Source organism: Schistocerca piceifrons, chromosome 10, assembly GCF_021461385.2.
Source record: "Schistocerca piceifrons isolate TAMUIC-IGC-003096 chromosome 10, iqSchPice1.1, whole genome shotgun sequence".
NCBI lineage: Eukaryota > Metazoa > Arthropoda > Insecta > Orthoptera > Acrididae > Schistocerca > Schistocerca piceifrons.
In genome coordinates this window covers 108,186,103-108,209,757 of record NC_060147.1, presented here as the reverse complement: position 1 = coordinate 108,209,757, position 23,655 = coordinate 108,186,103, and the positions used below count along the sequence as shown (strand labels likewise).

The following is a 23,655-nucleotide window of genomic DNA, read 5'->3' as shown; positions in this document are numbered from 1 at the left end:
CCCGGACGCGAGCACTAGCCTCACTAGGTGCTCGCGTCCGCTGTTCATCAGTCAGTCAGGGCTGGCGCGCTGCCAAGATTGCGTAACGCCGCCTCATCGGCGGGGTCAAAGGTCAAGCGCTCAGAGAGCTGACGTAACATGCTATTGCATACTCTATGTCGACAGATCCTAGATGTACCCTTGTCCGTTTTTAAGCTACGCTACAGATCAATTTATTTGTGAAAATACAATGTACAATCTCCTACAAATTTAACATATTCACAAGTACCTTTATCTTTAATCCATATAAAAACAGTTTCATTAACTGATATCTTACGTCTACTACGTGTATACAAGGAAAAGGGTGAGGGTGACATATATGTTGATTTGCCAAAGTCTTTATTAGCATTTTCGGTGATATGATATGTTCGATAGGCTATAATGTCACGATCAACGAAGCTTTCCAGTCCGGATACATTGGGTACGCCTGTACCACCACGTACAACAGCGACTGTTAACCATACGTTACCATGGGTAAACGAATCATTGATGTCGATGCTGAAGTTCAGTCTGCAACCAGTCCGGATACATTATTATAGGCAACTGCATTGAACACTGCCAAGATGCCATACAGAAGATACCGTCGCCGTGCAAGACAGACAATATACAAAACAATTGAAGACGTGGAAATGACCACATCTGCCGCCGACAAGAAGAAGAATACCATCAAATCTGTCGCTGCACACTCTCTATTGGATGGACCTGCAGTCTTTTGTGGTTGCAGACTGAACTTCAGCATCGACATCAATGATTCGTTTACCCATGGTAACGGATGGTTAACAGTCGCTGTTGTATGTGGTGGTACAGGCGTACCCAATGTATCCGCTGCGCGCGCGCGCTTGTGTCTGTATATGTGTGGATGGACATGTGTGTGTGTGTGTGTGTGTGTGTGTGTGTGTGTGTGCGAGTGTATACCCGTCCTTTTTTCCCCCTAAGGTAAGTCTTTCCGCTCCCGGGATTGGAATGACTCCTTACCCTCTCCCTTAAAACCCACTTCCTTTCGTCTTTCCCTCTTTCCTGACGAAGCAACCGTTTGTTGTGAAAGCTAGAATTTTGTGTGTATGTTTGTGTTTGTTTGTGTGTCTATCGACCTGCCAGCGCTTTCGTTCGGTAAGTCACATCATCTTTGTTTTTAGATATATTTTTCCCGCGTGGAATGTTTCCCTCTATTAGATAGTGAGCGAGTGAGTGGGTGAGAGAGGGGGAGGGGGGGTGTGGAGATCTGTGTCTACTGAAACCAACTGCTGCTCTTTTGATGAAAGGAAAAACCAGAGTACATGCTGCTAAAGTGACAGAGCTCGGGAATTTTCAAGAGGGTGCAGTGCACCATATCACGCTATTCAATTGAACATAGTTTTTAAATAAAATAACATGGAAATTTTAATGCATGAGACTTTGGGCTGTATTGCGCCCAAAACTCGCACCAGTATTTTTCCACACGGTTGGCACATCTTGGAAGAGATTAGAAGATAACAGCAGCAGGAGTGACGATAGGGATCGTGACATATGCATTAAAATATGTATTGCAATACTGAAACATTGTAATCTTTACTTTATCTGAACATACATTCCAAAACATTTTCTTTTTAATTATGAAGAGAGTATGTTCCAGTCTCCCGAGGTTATCAGTGACCTTGTACACTTCGGTAGTACAGAATTGCAGTGGCTGTACAAGTTTTGGGTGCGACGTTCGTAGTCAGGCAATGAACACAGTGTAACAACAAACAACTGCATAGTAGCACTGGTAAGTTGCCGGCTGTCAGGGACATTCTATGAACAGCTTGATTATAAACTCTTCATCCTTACATGACTACTACAACCTACATAAATTTAAACTTACATTTAATGTTGTTTTTTTTTTTCTTCCCCCAGATATCTTATTTGTGGTGACAAACAGATCGGTAGCAGAGCTTGAGGTCTAGGTTAGGTCAGAAGGTGATAATTTGGTTGATGGTGATGCCAACAAAACTAAAGCCAAATAAGGTTTATGGTAACAGATTGACTTGTTGGCTAGCCTAATGTTTGTCCACACCTTATTTAAACATGCTTTGCTATATTTAGCACACTTCCAAACATAAAAACGTAAATTGCAAAGTACACGGACAAGTCTCCAATAAGTATTTTGACGCATATTATGTACATATCGTACATACACCACAAACAATGCAAGGGAGGTCCACAGTGTAATATTTACTCCACTTATTGAATTATGCTTCGGTCTTTTATCTTGTGTACAAAAATAAATGAATAAAAATGAAATTAAAATACTCAGTACATCACATACTATTTTCCTAGAAGTCTTCGTCTAATTTTATTGTTCAGTAGGAAAGGTAAACTTTGGTTACTCTCTTTGAATGGATGTATTTGTCAATGTGGCAAAACTAGGTTGTCGTTAAAACCAATTTTTAAGTCCTTTTTTATTGCTGTAGCTAATGCCTGTCAATAATTTTTTAGGTACTTCCAAGATGACGAGGAGAAGTTTGAAGAAGTCGACGAGGACATAGAGGGCTTCGAAGTGAACTATATGGATCACATAAAGATGTGCACGCAGAACCCGTACGACCCAGATCAGTGTTTGGCCCCCTACGGAGGCCCCATAGAACCGGGAATAGTGTTCGGTGGCTTCGGTGCCCGGACGGGGGAGAGTAGCTCGCTGAACTATGAGCGTGCCACAGCAGCGATCCTGACCTTCCTGGTCCGGAACCACCACAACAAGACCCTGCTGGGGCCAGCACTGGACTGGGAGCGTCGCTTCATTGCTTTCATGCAGAACTGGACCGCCACATCAAAGCCGGAATTTATGGATGTCGCTTTTACCTCTGAGCGGTCCATAGAAGACGAGCTGGAGCGTGGGTCTCATTCAGACGTCATCACCATCTTTGTCAGCTACATCATCATGTTTGGGTACATTGCCATATCACTGGGCCAGATGAACTCTTGCGCCCGGCTACTCGTTGATAGCAAGGTTAGTAACACAGCATGTTGTGTTGTCAGTTGGGGGAGGATGTGACATCTGTGTGAAAATCACATTTTAGTGTCTTTCCACATTGTTAAAAAGAGGAAAGTCATTCTTGTTAGGTAGTTGCTTCTAATGGGTTCTAATGGTCTCCTTTGTGTACATCAGATTTTCTTCAAACTTTGTATACAGATGAAGTTGAGGCTGTTATAAAGGCAGTTTGTTACTGCACAAAATAGCTAAAACAGCTTTTGCTTGCCACGTATTTGTAGATGATCAGACAAATTGTAGATTTTTTCTGTTGTCCATACTTTGCAAGCTACCTTACGGTGTGCAGTGGAGGGTACTTGTCTACCACTGTGGCTTCCACTCTTTCCTGTTCCAGATTGAAATGGTTTCTGGGGAGAAAGATTGTTGGTAAGCATCTGTATAAGCACTAGTCTCTCTTCCACCATTATGGTCTTTTGCAAGATATGTTAGGAAGCAATAAATCAATTGGCTCTTCTAGGAATGCAACCTCTTTGAACTTGTAACGTCCTTTCTTACAGTGTCAGACACTGAGCTTGGCTAAGCTTCTATTATGCTTTCTCGCTTACTGAACAAAACCATAACAAAAAATGCTGTTCTTCTTTGGAGCTTCTATCTGGTATGGATCGCATATTTGCAGATAAACATTAAAGTTTTGATTGTGTGAGGGTTTTGTAACAGTTGCTGAAAATTTTTTCAATGAATCTATCTGCCTTACCTGCAGTTATTGTGTGGTTGTTCCGCTAAACCTTGGACCAGAAAAATTCGAGAATACTTTTCATAAGAAGTCTCTAACATTTTGCAGCCATTTGCTTTATGTAATTTTTTAATTTAATTTTTTTCTTTTTGTATGGTTCTGAATGGATTAAAATTAAAGACTAACCTTAAAGTTGCCTTTTTCATTAAAGGCTTATTGAACGCATTTAAGGCTGCTGTCCAACAAGTTGTAGGACCTTAGCTCTGAAATAGATAGGCATAGGAAACTTTACTGGATAGTTGTTGGCAGTATGGGGAAAACAGCAGTTGTGGAAATCTGATCTTTTGTAGAGAAATGAACTATATTTCAAATTGTAATTAATGTATGTATGGATTAGTAAATTTTTGGTAAATTTCAGACCTGTGTTTCTCCAACTATAAACCCAACACTGATAAAAGTTGCAAGTTATTAGACAAAATCACAAAATGAAAGTTGCTAAATAAATTGTGTATAAAAAAAGAATAAAGCTGCTTCAACATAATTTCGTTGCAACAAAATGGCCATGACAAAATCCTGAAAAGCGAAACTGTCAACTGAGAAACAAAAATATAATGGGTGGTGCTTCATGAAACATTCACATCAGTCTCTTGGTTACATCCTCACTCAGTGACGTCTCATTGTGTAAGGGGAAGTGAGGCACTTGATTTAGGAATAACTGTTTTTGGTATTTCTGGAGGAGTTGTATCTGCCAGGACTGTGCTACTTGTAAACACTTTGGTGCTGCAGATAACCCTGGGTCTGGGCGGTGTGGTGATCGTACTGGCATCAGTGGTGTGCTCAGTGGGGTTGTTTGGCTTCGTCGGGGTTCCTGCCACACTGATCATCATCGAGGTGATCCCCTTCCTGGTGCTGGCTGTGGGAGTGGACAATATCTTCATCCTTGTGCAGACACACCAGCGCGAGGGGCGCCAGCCATACGAGTCGCATGCGGAACACATCGGGCGCATTTTGGGACAGGTATGTGCAGTTTGTCACAATTGTGTGGTTGACTATCCTCAACTAAACAAGGTATCCAGACCTTTTAATGTTCTGGTAGTGTAATTTATTACAAGGTCTGTTAATGTGGTGTTCACAGTTTCAAAAAGTAATTATTAAGTCTGTTTTACCTCGGAGTGATCAAAAGTGAATGAGAAATTGTATGGTGTAAATGGTAGGTGAATGGGACCAAACTACATTTGGTAATGTTCAGTTTGCATTTAATGGTGCTTGCTTCTATTCTGCGAGTGGTTAATCTTTCAACAAACCATCAAAGGAACTTGGCATGTTCACCACATCACCCCTAGCAACACAGAATACATTTGTCACCTTTTTATGTGCGATTTAGTGAGTGCTTCTGCTGTTGACGTGAGTTGTGTAAATAAGTGGTCGAAAGATAATGTAATGGTGATAAAAGCACATATTTAGGTGCTTGCAGACCCCAAGATATGCTGAAGAAAATGTTTTCACATGGTAGAAAATTGCCAAAGAATTCATAGGTTTGGATTGTTCTATTGTTCTATTAGGTGGGAATAGAGGAATAAGTAAAAGCTTCATGTCTCTTTTTAATAAAAAGGAACAGCACAATAAATTTACTCCAAAGTAAAAAAGTATGACTGTGTATTTATTAAACTGATAAAAATTAAAAATATATGAAAGAGCTGATTGTTCTTATTGCTTATATTAATGGTAGCTGTAATTACGTGGTTTGTTATGTATCACTGTTGCTCCAGAAGTTTTTCATGTAACAACTAAAAAAATGTTTTCATATGATGATAATGTCCACCCTCCATCAAACTTTGTCATATTTTATTGCCAATATACATTGTCAAAGTAAATAAGCTGTTGATATGACAGTTGTTGCTGTGCTGTCGTCAGTCTGAAGACAAGTTCCCTGCAGCTCGCAGTGCTAATCTATACTATGAAAGCCTCTTCACTTCTGAGTAACTACTCCAACCCATATCCATATGCACCTGCTTACATATTCGTGCCGTGTGCCTTGTGCAGGTTTTTCCCCCACCAATTTCCAACTAGACAATTCCTTGGTGCCTGTGGATGCAGTATCAGCCAGTCTCTTTCTCTAGTTAAATTGTGGCATACATTTTTTTGTGCTGATTTAGTTAAGTACACCTACATTAGTTAGTCTGTCTATCCATCTATTCTTGAGCCTCTCGTTTCAAAAGCTTGTAGTATTCTTTTCTCATTTGAACTGCTTGTTGTTAAGTTTAGCTTCTGTACAACACTACAAGGGCAAAAAGATTCAGAAAATATTTTGTAATACTTAAATTTATGGTAAAACATTCCTATTGCAGAAATATTTTCCACACTATAGCTAGTTTGCATTTTATAGTCTCCGTACTTCTGCCATCATCAGTTATTTTGCTGCTCAAATAACAAAACTCCTGTACTTTATTAAATTATTGATGTATTTCAATGTCTTGGTTTTGCCAAGAAGAGACGCTATGGCTAACACACAATTAATAACAAGTGTACCTGCTGCCTGGCAGGTGGGCCCATCGATGTTGCTGACGTCAGTGTCGGAGTCGTGCTGCTTCTTCCTGGGTGCACTGTCGGACATGCCGGCAGTGCGGGCGTTCGCGCTGTATGCGGGCATGGCACTGCTGGTGGACTTCCTGCTGCAGGTGACATGCTTCGTGAGCCTGTTGTCATTGGACACACTGCGCCAGCGCGCCAACCGCCTCGATGTCTGCTGCTGGGTGCAAGGTCCGAAGGCCGACGCCGGTGCCGACAGTGACACTGAGGGTATCCTCTACAAGTTCTTCAAGGTGAGAAGGGGCTCTGTCGCTTAGTGACGAGAGCCACTGTTGGAAATGTAGTGGGGATGTCTGAGCCACTGACATTCTGCCAGTTGTAGAGTAATAGTGGTGTCAGGTTGGGACTAAACTTGAGCTTTGAAACACTGTGTGCTTGTGCAGGATGGTACATATCTTATCTACCAGTTCCATTACGAAATGGTGACCAAATGTGCATCAAATGGTACTTGTGTGCATGTCACCAAATAGAAGGGAATCTGGCAATTAGTATGTTGTGGAGTGGTTGTCTGTGTAAATGTGCATTACAGCAGTGGAACTGGTTCCTCATGATGGGTTAGTGAGCGTTGCGATGGAAGGGTAATGGTTGCCATTTGGCTGTACCTGACAGGAACAGTATTATCGGGTGGATAAGACAGCTGGGGGGCTACTAATAGTGTTCTAAACCAGCAGTCACCAGTCCAGGAACAAGTGTTCAAACATGTGAGAAACTAGAATGACATTTGTTTTACTTGAACAGTGTCCTACACATTTTGCAGGGCGATAGGCAAAAACATTAAAACTGTTGCGACTTTTGTTGGGTCTCTTACTGTACGATCGCAAGTTTTGTCCGTATTAACTACTGGAGGTTAGATTTGATGGACAGCACTCGTGTTCTTGCAATGATCAGCTGAGGACTACTGTTCCTCCTAAACTTGTAAAATTTGTAGCATTCTTTTTCTTTAATAACTTCTAATGAAAAGCTCATTTTTTGGCAAATAAATATCTTTATTTTAAAGGAAATTAGGATAATATTGATTTTTTTTTTTTTTTACTTATAAAGCCAGAAATGCTCTTCCAAAAAATTTGAATTAATAATTTAGACAGTAGGGAAAACATAACATTTTCACCAGGAACGATTACATGACAATAGTTCAAATTTAGGTAATGAATTAATCCACTGGCCGGTGTTTATTGTCCAGTCTGTTCATAAATGCTCATATATGATGTGTTAATCTGTAAGTTTATTTCTTTCATCAGAAACAATATCACCCAAAGAGAATACCAATCTTTCAGAAGCAACAGAACTTCCTATCAAAGTAGCTTTTTTAAGAAAAGTTTTATTTAAAAACAAAAAAAATTTGTCCCACTGCTATAGCAAATTGATAAAACACTCACACACTCACTCACACACACACACACACACACACACACACACACACACACACACACAAATAAAAACTATTTCAACCAAGACTGAACAAATACCACCACAAGCTGCTGTGCTTCAGGAGTAAAATTTGGTACAATAGAAGTGAACAATTATGGGTGCATTAAATGAAGCATAGATCACTAGTTTTCCTTGCCATCTTTCAGGGAACAAAATTGGGGGAAGAGTTCCTGAGCAGAAGCAGCAGGTTGTTCGGGGGGGGGGGGGGGCGGGCAGGGGGGGATATATATATAATAGAGGGAAACATTCCACGTGGGAAAAATATATCTAAAAAGAAAGATGATGAAACTTACCAAACAAAAGCGCTGGCAGGTCGATAGACACACAAACAAACATACACACAAAATTCTAGCTTTCGCAACCAATGGTTGCCTCGTCAGGAAAGAGGGAAGGAGAAGGAAAGACAAAAGGATATGGGTTTTAAGGGAGAGGGTAAGGAGTCATTCCAATCCCGGGAGCGGAAAGACTTACCTTAGGGGGAAAAAAGGACAGGTATACACTCGCGCGCACACACACACATATCCATCCACACATACACAGACACAAGCAGACATCCCGGGATTGGAATGACTCCTTACCCTCTCCCTTAAAACCCATATCCTTTTGTCTTTCCTTCTCCTTCCCTCTTTCCTGACGAGGCAACCATTGGTTGCGAAAGCTAGAATTTTGTGTGTATGTTTGTGTTTGTTTGTGTGTCTATCGACCTGCCAGCGCTTTTGTTTGGTAAGTTTCATCATCTTTCTTTTTTTTTATATATATATATATATATATATATATATATATATATATAAAGACTTCACAATCATGCGAATCATTCAAATGAAAGTGTAGGAAGTACGTAGAAACATCCCAGCTGCATGTGTCTTGGAATTCAGAGAAAGTGAAAGTGGGCTGTAGTGTTGGTGGTGGAGACCAGGGTCATCTCATACTTCCCACAGCATTTGTCAAACAAATTCTTACATATCATCATATACTCTAAGTAAACATCACGACTGTTTACAATAGATAATATTAACTTTTTTAGGCAGCTCTATAGATATTTAATATAAATAAAACCTTATGTAAATTTGGGTCATCTTTGTGAAGTAAATACAGTATTTGTTGTGTTGAGTTTGTGGGTGGTGCCAGTTCAGTGGCAATTTTTGTTGTTTTTGCAGGTGCTGTATGTACCTCTGCTGATGCACAAGGTGGTTCGTGCCCTGGTGATGGTGGTGTTTTTTGGGTGGCTGTGTGCCAGCATAGCGGTGATACCACATGTAGACGTTGGCCTTGACCAGGAGCTGTCCATGCCACAGGACTCATACGTGCTCAAGTACTTCAAGAACCTCAAAGAATTTCTCTCGGTAAGGGGAAACAAGATAAACTGAAAGCAAATTCTAGAAAGTGTGATTTGTTCTTCCCTGTAATTGCCTTTTCAAACATAGGACTTATTAAAATTCTTAAAGTAATAATTAAAGTCCTCCGATACATTCAAACATTCAATGTATGATCTTTACTAAAATATAGTAACAGCTTATGTTATAGAATTTTCTCTTTATTAAGCTCACATACAATGTGAGAAATAATATAAAATACACACAGCTCATAAACTGTGCTGATGGTGAATGAAAAGCGAACATTGCTATAATCTTCACTGTCATAAGCACTAACACACAAAAACTTGTTTGCTTTGCTTATTTTAGCATTATTACATTGTACAATATATCTTTAGACAACTTTGAACATTCATAGCCCTGAAAAGGAATACTCTCCTGTTTTAGTTCTACAGTCTGTACAGATAACACCTGATAAATTAGTAGCTATTTCTATTTGTTTTGTAAATAAAACCGCCATTTCCTGCAGCCACTTAATTTATTTATCCCAGACGTGTTTTGCCTTTTTCTTGTTCTAAGGCATCATCAGTGAGTTCTAAAACAATGCAGTTTTGTTATTTTTAGATTATTAAACAGTTCACGTCTTAATTTTTTTTTTATGAAAAAAGTAATTATTTACGATTTGCTGATCTGCGCTTCCTCTCATCTGGTCTGGAGGTCGCACTACCACTTTCTTACTGACATATAAGCACAACTTTATGTTCTGACCTCCTTCACATTGTTCAACATGCCTTTTATTTACGAAACGAGTAATTCCATGCTTGCTGCAGAGGATGGCCACACAGGCAAACTTGTTAGTAACTATTTCATTTATGCATGTTGCTGAGTTTTTCCCAATTTTGCAGGAAAATGTTCAGGTTTAAAATTTTTTGTGAAAAATAGGAAATTAAACTAGTTCTCAGTTTCAGTTTATAGTGTGTATTTTACAGGATGAATAGATAAGGTTTAAGTGGTGTCTTACTTTGTGCGTCTGTTTACAGATGGGCCCACCAGTTTACTTCGTGGTAGTTCCTAAGGGCGAAGCCGCAGACTTTTCGCAGCCAGAGATGCAGAACGCCATCTGTGGTGGCCAGAACTGTCACCAGGACTCCCTGGTGACGCAGGTGTTCACGGCGTCCCGCCGGCCGCGCTCATCATACCTCGCAAAACCACCTTCCTCGTGGCTTGATGACTATTTCGACTGGTCTGGAGCGGAGAAATGCTGCCAGTAAGTTACAAAGTGCTTTGTTACATTCTCTGTGTGCGCCCAGACATGAATTTTGTGTGTGATGGGTATATGAGAAATATTTGGTTCATGAAAATTTAATAATCATCATAGCTGTTATAGCTCAGTACTGTGACAATACTATGAAATACAGGCAGTCGATAAGCTTGGTGTACACTCAATTTGGGAGTGTATGGAGGTTTAGTTAAGTGTTCACTGTGGCACTTGATATTATCATTTTCACTTGCAGGAATTAGGACCTCACCCTCTTCATTCTTCAGAGGTTAAGCAATATACTTTTACCTCTTCTTAAGTTATTTCTCATCCTACCAGGATGTCTTTCTCCTTTTGACCTGTTTTTCAACAATTGTTCGTTCTTTTTCTTCGAGTATTCTGCTCACAGGCTCTTTCCATTTTTTTCTGTATTTATCTATTGCACTGTTTATCCCTTCAACATTCAGTTTGTCACTAATTTGTTCATCCCTAATTTGCTCTTGCAGTGTGAAATTCCTCACTGCTCTTAGAAATCAGAGATTCCACATTAGTCTAGATCCCCATGTGATTTGCTGGGTAAGCCAGATTGAAGAGGAAGACAGTGCCTTACCACTACCAATTGGTAAAAGTGTTGTGTTAAAACCAACATTCGGGTTGAGGACAAGTTTTTTACTCGTAAGATCCTAATGCAGCAGAGCATCTGGGGATTGTTGTTGGTTCTGCTCGGATCAATTCCATTTCACTTTTACTGTTGCAGATCTCCTCTCTACCTGGCTAGAAGGAATTCCTTATTCTGCTACTGCCCTAATACTGCATCGTATGTGTTTTGTGCATGTTGGAGGAAGGGCAGTTTGGGTTGCCAGACGATGGGAGGTGTCACTCAGTGCTGATAAGGCCTGTGGAGGCCAGACCAAGCAATATACTTTTACCTCTTCTTAAGTTATTTCTCATTCCTATTAAAAATATTGCTACCAGTGCCTTGATTTTTTAACACTCCTTTGTACCATCAGTTACATCAAATTTCTGGGTGGCATCACTAATTCTTACTGGAATATTCTGTGAACGAGGGCCGGATGACCCCCACTATTTTGTCCCTTCACCCACCTGATCAACTTCGTAATCAGGTGGATTTATTATAACTAAAAAGGCATAGATGGCTTTTTTTGGGGGGGGGGGGGGGGGGCAGCAACCACCACCGTTACTACATACAATAGCTAGGGACGAGAGAATTCACTTCAATTTTTGACGAAATTTACATCTGATTATTTTCTTGTTTGTAAATGATCAACAGCATTAACTTTAGAGTTGTCACAGTAGTTGTATGAAGAGAAAGCCATAGTACTGTTTGATACTTAAAGTCCTGTTTTTCAGGAATGGGTAGATATAGAGTTCAAATTTTACACATACTAAGGTCTACAGTCACCTGGCAGTGTATAAAATGTAACCTTCTAAGTCATAGTGATCAAAAAATATGACCACTTATGTCACATACTTTGAGACCCATAAACTCATTCGTCAAAACCTATAGGGTACTTACCATAGGCCTAAAATAAAGAAATTTGGCAAATACCAAGGTCTCACAGTTTCACAGTAAAATTAAAGCAGGGTGTATACGACACTGGGAGATCCGGGAATTTATTCATCCGGGAGAAAACCAGGAAAAACCCAGGAATTGTTTAGAATTCTGGGAATTTTTCATTGTTGTAGTTTTCAGTTAAATTTTTGTGATTTTTGGCTGGTAAGAACCGATACTCTAAAAAGGATATTACTGCATCCCGCTACTGCAGAATAATTCTGCAGCAACAAAACATGAACGAGAGAAAAAAAAAAAAGAAAACGGAAATGAAACTTAAGTAAATATGCCATATACAACAACAAAACACAGTGCTCAGACGAGTGTCTGCCAACAGCAAAGTGTGTCACAGGCTTTAGAAAGACTATGCAATGCTTCTTAACAACAAATTGCCTCCGATGAGTGTGATGTGACAACTGTTTGAATTAGATTTGTTTGAGCAGTTGCGGCAGGACTGTTGGGTATGCGTAGTTGCTTCTGGTTACAGAAATGAGGCTGGCTGCCACTATGTAGTATTGTCCCGGTTCGGAAATATCGTAGATCCGTGGCTGATGCACAGACCAGTCTGAGTTGTGGTGGGGAGAAGGGTCGCCACCATGTGACCTGTGTTTACGTTCAGTGGTTTTTTGTTTCTTCCTTGTTTCTTGCTCTCACATTAAATGAAAACAAAATGGATTTTTGTGGCCGGGAGCTAGCAAATGAATTAAAATACGTTCGTATAATTACGGAAGGCTAAATTATGCTATTAGTTTCATATTTTATGTCCACCTTTCTGACAGTCAAGCATTAATAGCCTTGCAGAACAATGAAGTTATTTTTGTTGGTTTGCTAGAGAGATTTGGCTTTTATTAAATATTTTCCGCTGAGGCAGTCAATTTATTTGAAACAGAGTGTTTAATTTCACACTGTTGGCTAGTTTCAACTGTGCGCTGCATTTCAAGTGCACGTGTGGCATTACGCCATAATACAGAACCAAACATGAGATAATACTGGTACTCCAAGAAAATTTGCATCCGAATCTGGACTTACGAATGTGCGCTTTAAGCCGAATTACGCATTTTAGTGTTGTTCACGAAATTCCGATGCTCTTAAAGTATCCTCTGATGTATTGTTTGTTTTATGTCATAATGTAAGATCTTTTAATGTTTTACACGTAGGAACATAGGGTTTCCTGCGTCATCGTAGCTGCGCAAGTGCAGTAACGCCCATTATCTGGTGCTCTCTGGCAACTGCTGAAACGAACCTATTTCTAACAGGTCACGTGCCACAGGGAGAATTCCTAGAGTTTTGGTTACCGTCGTAGATTTATGTGGAGAAGTGGCCTTGGTCTCAGACAAAATAATAAGCTAGCACGGAGAATTCCAGCAGATTTCGAGGAGAAACTGGTTAACTTCCAGCAGTACTCCATCCAGTAGCGGAAGTATTACTTTAATCAGTTTGGCAAAGCTAACGAGATGCCAGTATTTTTTAACAAGTTGAGCAATGAGACAGTATCCATGAATAGGTTAGTAAGTACCACATTAAGAGAAACCGGCAATAAAAAAATACTGAAAAACTGCAACAGCCAATTGGAGAGATTACCTACTGTCATTCTGAGGAGAACAACTGCTCAGCAAAATCTTTGCTAAGGGCTTAGTGACTCGCTGCTGAGAAAAGGGCTGGATGACAATGCAACTGATTGTTGACTGTTTACTATTTGGAAGCGCAGATGTGAGACATTGCTTGCTACAAGACATGCTGGTTTTGCATGCTTTTAAGGGATGTATAACGACTGAAATAAAAGGTGAATTTGATTCACAAAGGACCGACCTTCTCGTAACACCAAGGAATGACTTCAGAACTGCAGGTGCTTGATGTGGCCATAAACAAGCCATTAAAGGACAACCTCTGAAACATATATTAAAGTTGGAAGAAGATCATTCGCTTACACCATCTGGTAAGACTGGGAAGCTATCAGTCACCCTTATGTATGAGGGGTTCTTTGCTCGTGGTCCTCCATATCATCAGAGAAATGATGTGTATTGAAAGCGTTGGATGGCAGAGAGGATGACGAACTATGGGAAGAGAATGATGAAAAGGATGAGACTTAAAGTGATAAGGTGGATACGTGTACTCATAGTGATGATGAGTGAATAAGTCAAAATATGGTACCGGTGTGTTAGATACCAATGTGTTCTATCACACGTTAGAACAAATGTTTTCTGTACATACCTGCGTTTTACATGCCAGTACAAGTAAATTTCTGACAATTACTCTCCTCCCAGTCAATGAGGGGCTTATTATCAAGCAAAAATTTTTTGTTTACATATGCAAACAATTATGAAATGCATAGCAAAGGGTACTTAGCATGGTAGTGCATCAGGGTTTTCTTATGTTCCAGTAGTGCAGGAAGAATGACTGTTTTGGTGCCACTCTGTTGCTGTATGAGGTGTGATCAAAAACTATGGTGAATGAATTTTTTAGCAGCCATTGCTGGTGGTACAACTATTTGATGTAATTTGTTACATAGTCTGATCTGTTGAGACAGGCAGTGTAAAATTAGAACTCGTTCTGACTTGGCAGACAGTGTCCAGAGACACTGGAGTAATGTTTTTATCGTATGTGTCTCATGTCTTGGATTTAGAACAATGAATGAACATTAAGTCCTCTTTCAAGGTCCAAAGAACTGTGAAAGAAACAGACGAAGAAATTGGTGTATAGTGATAATACTGTAAATCTGAAGACCGTTTACAAGTGGTTTGAGTGATTTAAAAGCAAAAGTAAGTCATTAGAAGACAAGCAACATTTGGGACATTGATCAGCCTCAAAACCAAGGGAAAACGTGCAGAAAATTGAAAAAGTTGTTCTTTCAAACAGATCAACAATTAGAGAGTTCACTGAAGAATGTAGCATCGAGAGTTTACTGAAGAATATAGCATCTCATGTGGGTCTGTTCAAAACATTTTAAACAATAATTGGCAAGTGAGACAGGTGAATGCAAAATTTGTTTCCAGACTTCAGAGTGATGAACAGAAGAAAAATTGTCAGTTTACTGAAGAATCGTAGAGCTGGAGTTGTTATCCAAAAATGTAACTGGAGGTCAAACTTCAGTCAATGGGTGTGACACTAAGACAAAAACTGGGTTCCCAGTGGAGAACCAGTGACTCTCCTAAACCTTAGAAAGGCATGTCAGTCAAAATTGAATATCAAAGTCTTGCCCATAGAAAAGAATGGGCCAAGCCATCCTTCATCATGACCATGTGACATGCCACACCTAATTTTTTTTAGTAAAGAGCTTTTGGCCAGAAAAGTGTTCCTGTCTGTCCGCATCCGCCTTACCCACCAGATTTAGCACCCTGTGACTTCTGGCTCTTCCAGAAAATTGAAACCATACTTAAAGAATAACATTTTGACACCATTCCTGACATTGAGAGGACCACGACATATTAGCTGTATGCCCTTCCGAAAGTAATGATTGCAGTCATTGATTCAATATTGGGATAAGTGCATAGCTAACCAAGGACAGTATCTTGAAAGAGATTAAATCAAATTCCATGTAAGCTTATTACTTATTTCTAATAGAATTATTCACCATATTTTTTATCACATCTCATGAGTGTAATCTTGTCTTTGTGGAGCCTACTGAAGTGATTTGAAGGAACTGAAGAATGTTGCTGTATTCTTCACTTAACCTCATTCTTGAAATTTTGTGAGTAGATTCTCACAGCAAGCGTCAGGCTTAAGTCACTTCAGGTTTTCCAACATTTTGATAACGCTCCACTATAAGTCGGACAAATCTGTAACGATTTGTGCTGCCCTTCTTTGTATATGCTGGATGTTGTTGCCAGTTAATTGAAGTCTGTCACTTACCTTGCCCACACCTCAGCTTATGTGATTGTTCCATTTCATATCCCTACAAATTTACACCCATGTATTACATAAGCCAACTGACTTCACTCGTGACACATTGCTATTATACTCGTAGGAGACGTACTTTCTTTGTGTGTGTGTTACATAATTTTACATATATCTACATTAAAGCTAGGTGCCAATCTTTGCACCACTTTGAAATTGTATACAGATCTGACTGAATATTACTGCAGCTTTTTTTTCCACATAGTATTTAGTTGTTGGTAACTGCATAATTTGTAAATCTCTGAGGTTACAATGAATATTTTCTGTGGATGTCATTAATATACGACATGAACAGTAAGGGTTCCAATGCACTTGCATGGGGCATACCTGAAGTTATTTCTGAATATGTAAACTCTCCATCCAAAACATGCTGTATCCTCAGTACTTATATGGTACCGCTGTATAATCCTACTTACGTTAAATGTCCGTATGGTACAAAATCAAATATCTACCTGATTTTCTTGATCCATGGCATTCAGTATACGAGGTGTTTTTGGTTTTGTAATTGGTTGGTGAATAGTAACGCAGGTAAGGTTAAGATGTGTAGCATGTTCTTGTTTTTAATTAGGAATTGTCATCAGCGTTTGAAGGCAACAAGCAAACATATTAACAAATGTTTAGAGTTGTAGGTAACACTATAAAAAAAACAATGGTCTACAGGCTCAGCTATATTTAATATGTTGGAGAACCTTAAACCATAATAACTGTTTCATAACTTATGATACTGCACTCATTGCAAGTACTTGTTATAAAGTGTTGTTTACTGCTTCAATATTACAATTTTTTTCAACATTTACAATTAGAGGTTCAACTGTTAAGTGTTTGAAAGGAACAAAGAATATACACAATATGTGAGGAGGATAAATGCAAATTAGAGTTAGGAGAAGTTTTGTCCATTTAACGCACAGGAAAATAGAAGTGGGTGTAGACCCAGCTTAGTCAAATCCTCACATTTGTATTTTAATCATGTTCCCTTTCCCTGTTAATTTGGCTAACAGAGCTCAAAATTTCTGACATTAAATTTTGAAACCAAACGAATGTGTTAAAATGTTTGGGATTTTCCGAATAGTTGTTGCTGGCATCATGTATGTTCAATTTTTCCAGTTAAAATATATGTAACGTGCAGGTATTTTGTGATACTCTAAACCTAGCAACCTTATTTTTTCCGTTTTCATTCAGGTTCCGTCCAGAAAACGGGTCATTTTGCCCTCACCGTGCTCCGGGCTGCCAGATGTGTTTAATAGAAAAGGACAACAAGACGGGTCGCCCAAGTCCACAGGCTTTCAATCACTTCCTGCCATTCTTCTTAGCAGATAATCCGTCGCCGTCCTGTGCCAAGGCGGGACATGCGGCATACGGCCAGGTATTGTGAGGTTACATTTACCCTTCCTTGGCCATATGCAAGTAACGGAATGTTGGTGACTGAATGCTGAAGCATGTGCCCTGTAATTTTGACACCTATTTATCATAGATATGAATTGCAAAACAATTTTGTGCAAAAATATTGTTTGCTTCAGGCTGTGGTAATAAAACCAGATGGGCGTGTGGGACCAAGTTACTTCATGACATACCACACCATCCTGAAGACTTCAGCAGACTATTACGGAGCCATGGCTGCGGCTAGAGAGCTTTCGGCTGAGATAGAAGATTCGGTGAATGAGCACCTCCCAGAGGGAGCGCATGTGAAGGTGTTCCCATACAGTGTCTTCTACGTGTTCTACGAGCAATACCTCACGATGTGGCCCGACACGCTGCGCAGCCTGGGAATTTCCATTGCTGCCATCTTCGTCGTCACTGTTCTGCTGATGGGGCTTGACATCGTAAGTTGCAGTAGGCGTAATAATCATCTGTTCCTTGTTGGCTCGCTAATTTTTTAGTAGTACTGACTTAATAATAGAGGTTTGAACAGCAGTTTGTCACAGAGTTCACTACATTATATAAGAACATAACTACTCTGCAGGTATCAAGCACAGCTACCTTATGCAGCTGGCAACACAGTAAAGGTTGTGTAGACTCTTTAGTCTGCTTTGGTATTATTCTGGTATCCAATGCTATTGTTTCTTAATAGTGCCATTAGGGCTATGCATGGACGTAGGCCTTCCTTTTTTTGCTTAATTTCTGTCATTCTCTTCCTACGGGCTTCCCTTCTCTCTTCAGAGCATGTTATTCCAGCCTCCTCTGTTTCTTCCTCATGGTCAACTTGCCATTTGTCAATTTAGGAATTCAAGGTTTTGCAGTTTTGGATTTCTTGTAGTAGATATTTTGGGTAAGTCGACATTAATTTTCCATTTTTGGCATGTAATTGGCATGTAATTTTGTTTAGATCCATTATCTGAGTGGTTTCACCAAGATGTTTAAATTGTGGAACTCATTTAATTTTGTTATTTTTCATCTCCACAAATTTTGGTGCCTTCTTATTGCAGATCATGCACTCTTTTCAAAATAAATCTGGAGACTGAGTTTTTCTGCAGTAAGAATTCAATCTGAATTTCAGTTTATGAAATGTCCAGAAGTTAATATTTCTAAAAAGTCTGTAAATGTCAAGCAGTGCATAGGTAACTTGCTTATGCCTAAAGTGATTGGTTGCTAAGCTTTGAGGACTTTCTTGTATCACTTTTCCAAGGGTGCAGTTGAAAAGTAGTGGAGACAGCGCATCTCTTTGTCATACTCATTTGATTTTGAAAAGACCAGAGATTTCGCCCATAAATTTAACCTGGGCATTTGCATCTGTCAGTGTCTGTTCTATGATTGCAAGTTCTTGTGATCTAAATGAAGTTCTTTTAATATTCGAAAGAGTGATTTGTAGTCAACTAAGTTGTAAGATTCGATGAAATCAACAAATTAGTCAACTAAATTTTTATTACAAATTCTCAGGTTTCTTAGGACTAGCTTTACATTCAAGATATGCTCTGGACACGAACCACCCATTCTGAATCCTGCCTGATAGTCTCCAGTTTTGGTGTAAGTTGTTCCTGTGCTCTATTGTGAAGACACTGGTATAGAATTTTGTATTCAGCTGATGCTAGTGAGGCTCCCCTGTAGTTAACTGCATCTGTTAAGTCTTCCTTCTTGTGTAATGGGTGAATTAATGCATTTTTCTAGTCTTCTGTAATTTATTCTGTTTGACAAATGTCTTATATGATTGTGGTAATCAGTTCTTTGAAATAACTGGCAATTTTTTTTTTTTTTTTGGAGTTTCTTGATGCATACTTTTTGTGGTTGATATCTGATAAGCCTAGATTTCAAGTTCTTATATAACTTTCGTGTGTTTCTTGCGAAGTGTTACTATTGCTCAATTGTGTGGGACCTGTACCAGGTAGGACTAATGGGGATATTGAATGTATACAGAAAAGGGCAGCACAAATTGTCAAAACTTTGTTTAATCCATGGGAGAGTGTGACAGAGTTGCTCAAGAAACTGAACTGGCAGACTCTTGAAGATAGATGTAAACTATCCTGAGAAAGTTTGAGAAAGTCTACTAACAAAGTTCAAAGAACGAGCTATAAATGATGACTCTAGGAATATACAACCACCCCCTACATATCACTCACATAGGGATTGTGAAGACGAGATCAGAATTATAACATGCACAGACACATTGAATTAATCATTCAGGCCATGCTCCATACAGAAAGCTTTTGACAATGTTGACTGGAATACTCTCTTTCAAATTCTAAAGGTGGCAGGGGTAAAATACAGGGAGCGAAAGGCTATTTACAATTTGTACAGAAACCAGATGGCAGTTATAAGAGTCGAGGGACATGAAAGGGAAGCAGTTGTTGGGAAGGGAGTAAGACAGGGTTGTAGCCTCTCCCCGATGTTGTTCAATCTGTATATTGAGCAAGCAGTAAAGGAAACAAAAGAAAAATTCGGAGTAGGTATTAAAATTCATGGAGAAGAAATAAAAACTTTGAGGTTCGCTGATGACATTGTAATTCTGTCAGAGACAGCAAAGGACTTGGAAGAGCAGTTGAATGGAATGGACAGTGTCTTGAAAGGAGGATATAAGATGAACATCAACAAAAGCAAAACAAGGATAATGGAATGTAGTATAATCAAAGGACTTGGAAGAGCAGTTGAATGGAATGGACAGTGTCTTGAAAGGAGGATATAAGATGAACATCAACAAAAGCAAAACAAGGATAATGGAATGTTGTCGAATTAAGTCGGGTGATGCTGAGGGAATTAGATTAGGAAATGAGGCACTTAAAGTAGTAAAGGAGTTTTGCTATTTGGGGAGCAAAATAACTGATGATGGTCGAAGTAGAGAGGATATAAAATGTAGGCTGGCAATGGCAAGGAAAGCGTTTCTGAAGAAGAGAAATTTGTTAACATCCAGTATTGATTTAAGTGTCAGGAAGTCATTTCTGAAAGTATTCGTATGGAGTGTAGCCATGTATGGAAGTGAAACATGGACGATAAATAGTTTGGACAAGAAGAGAATAGAAGCTTTCGAAATGTGGTGCTACAGAAGAATGCTGAAGATTAGATGGGTAGATCACATAACTAATGAGGAAGTATTGAATAGGATTGGGGAGAAGAGAAGTTTGTGGCACAACTTGACCAGAAGAAGGGATCGTTTGGTAGGACATGTTCTGAGGCATCAAGGGATCACCAATTTAGTATTGGAGGGCAGCGTGGAGGGTAAAAATCGTAGAGGGAGACCAAGAGATGAATACACTAAGCAGATTCAGAAGGATGTAGGTTGCAGTAGGTACTGGGAGATGAAAAAGCTTGCACAGGATAGAGTAGCATGGAGAGCTGCATCAAACCAGTCTCAGGACTGAAGACCACAACAACAACAACAACATGCTCCATACTTGAATGGAACAGGAAGAAACCCTAATAACTGGTACAATGGGAAGTGCCCTCTGCTCTGCACTTAACACTGTTTTGCATAGTTGTCTTATTGCAGTTCTAATGGTTGTAAGCATCCTGTGTTGAGATGGAATTGCATACTCTTATTCCTCAATTCACAAAGGGTGCCATATTCTTTTCTGCAGAGGAATTAGTTACTGTTGATTTGCTCAATTTACTTTAGAGTTGTCGCCAGTTCACTGATTTTTCTCTAATTCTTCTGTGAGAGATGGTTGGAGTGTGTTAGTGTTAAATTTGAGAATGTGACTCCTTATTTGTGAAGTTCTGAGATTTTAACTATACTTTTATTGTTGTCAGTTAATGATAAGAGCATGTTTGCACCCTTTCTGTCTTTGATGTTCATAATTTGTCGTTTCAATGAGAGATTGCTACACAGTCAGTTCAGAATTCACCAATGAATCAACTTGGTGATTTCCAGTGATTTCGATGTCACCTGTATGGATGGTTCCTTTCAGAAGTGTGTTGACATTATTTTAAGGTCATTATTACAGCCCTTCTTCTTATTCTTCTTATTTTATGTTTACCACTATGGGCTACATCAAACTATTTCTTTCCTCATCTTCTATATTTTCTTCTTTCTTTCATGGTGTCTGTTCTGATAAGTACAAACTTAACCAGTTTTGGTTTTTATGTCTTCAACAGTTTGTTACATTTCTTTTAGTGATGTGCATACTTGGATATTTTCTAGAATCACTTTAAATTTTTCCATCTTTTTGGTTTCTTTGATCCACGAGGTATCTGTTTTCAATATTGCAAAATTTGTTCAGAATTTTGAGTCTGTGTCCATTGTTATAATATGGCTACAGTAACGCTGTCTTCATTGTTGTCCTTATGCAAATGACTTCATTTAGGACTAAACAAAGTAAACCAGCTACAAATGTTGATTGGCCATCCTCTCTGCCCACATTTGATTTGTCTGCTATAAGCTAATTTTCTGGCTTTGGAACAAGTTGCTTAGTCCTCCATTTCATTTTAATCCTGATCAACTTGTTTGTGTTGAAATGAAAGTAAAAAATTTACCTGTTCTGTGTAACTGCTTTCATGATCCCTGCCAATGTGATTTTCTTATATTCCTCCAATCCATTAATGGGCACTGTTCCTGCTTTATATAGTATCTTTTTCTTTCCTTGACATTCATTAGAATTTTAATCTGTGTTTTCACTAAGAATAATTGTGCACTATTTCATCTTCATTGCATCTTAGTCGTAACTGATAAACTATGCAGTTTGGTTGCAGTATATTTCTTTTCTCTTTTCTTCAATATGGTGTCTTTTTTTCAGTAGGTTGTCCTGGTGAAAATTAGTGTTTCTGAAGCAGACATTCAGATTTAAACAGTGAATAATTTGACAGGTATTTAAAATAGCTTCATTTGATTTTATCATGTCTAAATTTTCCTTGATTTCCCTAAATAACTTAAAGCAAGTGCTTGGCTAATTCATTTGAAAAGGACACAATTTCACTCCACATCCTTGCATACAAAATACTTGAATTATTTCTGCATCAGACTTTAGTCCCTCCCATAACTTTTTGTGTTACCTGGCTCATAGGTTGGAACAAGGCAAGGCAAGACAAGACAAGGCTAGAGCATACAAGGATTTGTACGACCATAGCTAGCAAATCACTGTGCATTTCAAACTGGGATTGTTTTGTTGAGAGTAATATATTCTGGCTCTTGCCCCTATTATTATTATTATTATTATTGTTATTGTTATTATTGTTATTATTATTAGGTTCATTCTCTGTTAAGTTTAACCTGATAAAATTTCACATTTGCTTATTTTAAAGAGTATGTTTAGCAAGAAGACTTGTTAGCCACAGCAGGCCTCCCAAAAACTGTGGCGTTTCTCGGAACTGGACATTAATACACATTGAGTGTTTGTATATGTTATATTGCTTGCAAATGGGAAAATTTGCTTGTGATAAAGATCTGTGGACTCAGTTTGGTTGATTAAATTTTAGTGGGTATCACATTAGTTAACAGTTAATAAAATTAACAAATGGGAGTTACTTTGTTTGATGCAGTACTGTAGTAGCTGTCAATTCAAACTGTGCAGGTTTCATCACTGGTGACAACTCTGACGATAGTAATGATTGTGACGGACATTGGTGGTTTGATGTACTGGTGGGGCATTTCGCTTAATGCCGTATCCCTGGTGAACCTGGTGATGGCTGTGGGCATTGCCGTGGAGTTCTGCTCGCACCTGGTCCACTCGTTTGCAGTTTCCGTGGAGGAAACGAGGGTTGCCCGTGTCACGGATGCTCTGGTCAACATGGGCAGCTCAGTCTTCTCTGGTATCACACTCACCAAGTTTGGAGGGATCCTTGTGCTAGCGCTGGCCAAGTCTCAGATTTTCCAGGTAAGCCCAAGTTGTGTTTAAATGTGTAACACAGTAGTCCGTCCATGTTTGGAAATACACAAATGCAAAGGCTGGTAATATAATGTAACATTGTCAGCAATATTTTCATGGATTAAGATACTTGGTACATGCATTGTGGTATTCACAAAGGAACCAGCGTAATTATTCTGCTGTGGCATGTTCCTGAGTACTATTAAAATGTCTAAGAACTGCGTAAAGTCATACTGCAGAGAGAAATTTGTTGTTCAGGGATGTGATAACTGTTATACCTATCTGCTTTAATTAGACTAAAAATGGTAAAAATTTGGTCATAGAACTGGTATTTTCTCTGGCTGAAATACAGCGAATATTGTCACGTTGGTAGAGATCTGATGCTGAAAGTAACACGTACAAATGTTTCTTCATAAAATTTATGATCCATATGAATGAATGCATAGCATGATGATGCATACAGAAGTGTGCAGATTCCTGCTGCTCCATCCAACGTTTGGCATGTGTCTTCTTTAAATTGGATACAGGTGTTTCTAATGCTACACAATGAAGTTGTGTATCTGCTGTGATGTTGATTTCTTGTAAATATTCCTCAGTTTCTGTTAACGTGGTGAATCTCTGCCTTCTTTGAACTGACTTTCCTGTCAGGGAAGTG

At 39.1% G+C, this 23,655-nt stretch overlaps 1 protein-coding gene across 2 annotated transcripts in view; it reads left to right on the top strand.

The window, feature by feature from the left end:
• LOC124718635 (NPC intracellular cholesterol transporter 1-like) overlaps positions 1 to 23,655 on the top strand; it is a 71,282-nt gene that overhangs the window by 24,440 nt on the left and 23,187 nt on the right. For both annotated transcript variants that reach the window (XM_047244258.1, XM_047244259.1), the window contains exons 3-10: positions 2,494 to 3,004; positions 4,506 to 4,736; positions 6,263 to 6,541; positions 8,894 to 9,079; positions 10,090 to 10,316; positions 16,954 to 17,137; positions 17,292 to 17,594; positions 22,707 to 23,009. In XM_047244258.1, the coding sequence (XP_047100214.1) occupies positions 2,494 to 3,004; positions 4,506 to 4,736; positions 6,263 to 6,541; positions 8,894 to 9,079; positions 10,090 to 10,316; positions 16,954 to 17,137; positions 17,292 to 17,594; positions 22,707 to 23,009 (2,224 nt within the window). The remainder of the gene's footprint in view (positions 1 to 2,493; positions 3,005 to 4,505; positions 4,737 to 6,262; positions 6,542 to 8,893; positions 9,080 to 10,089; positions 10,317 to 16,953; positions 17,138 to 17,291; positions 17,595 to 22,706; positions 23,010 to 23,655) is intronic.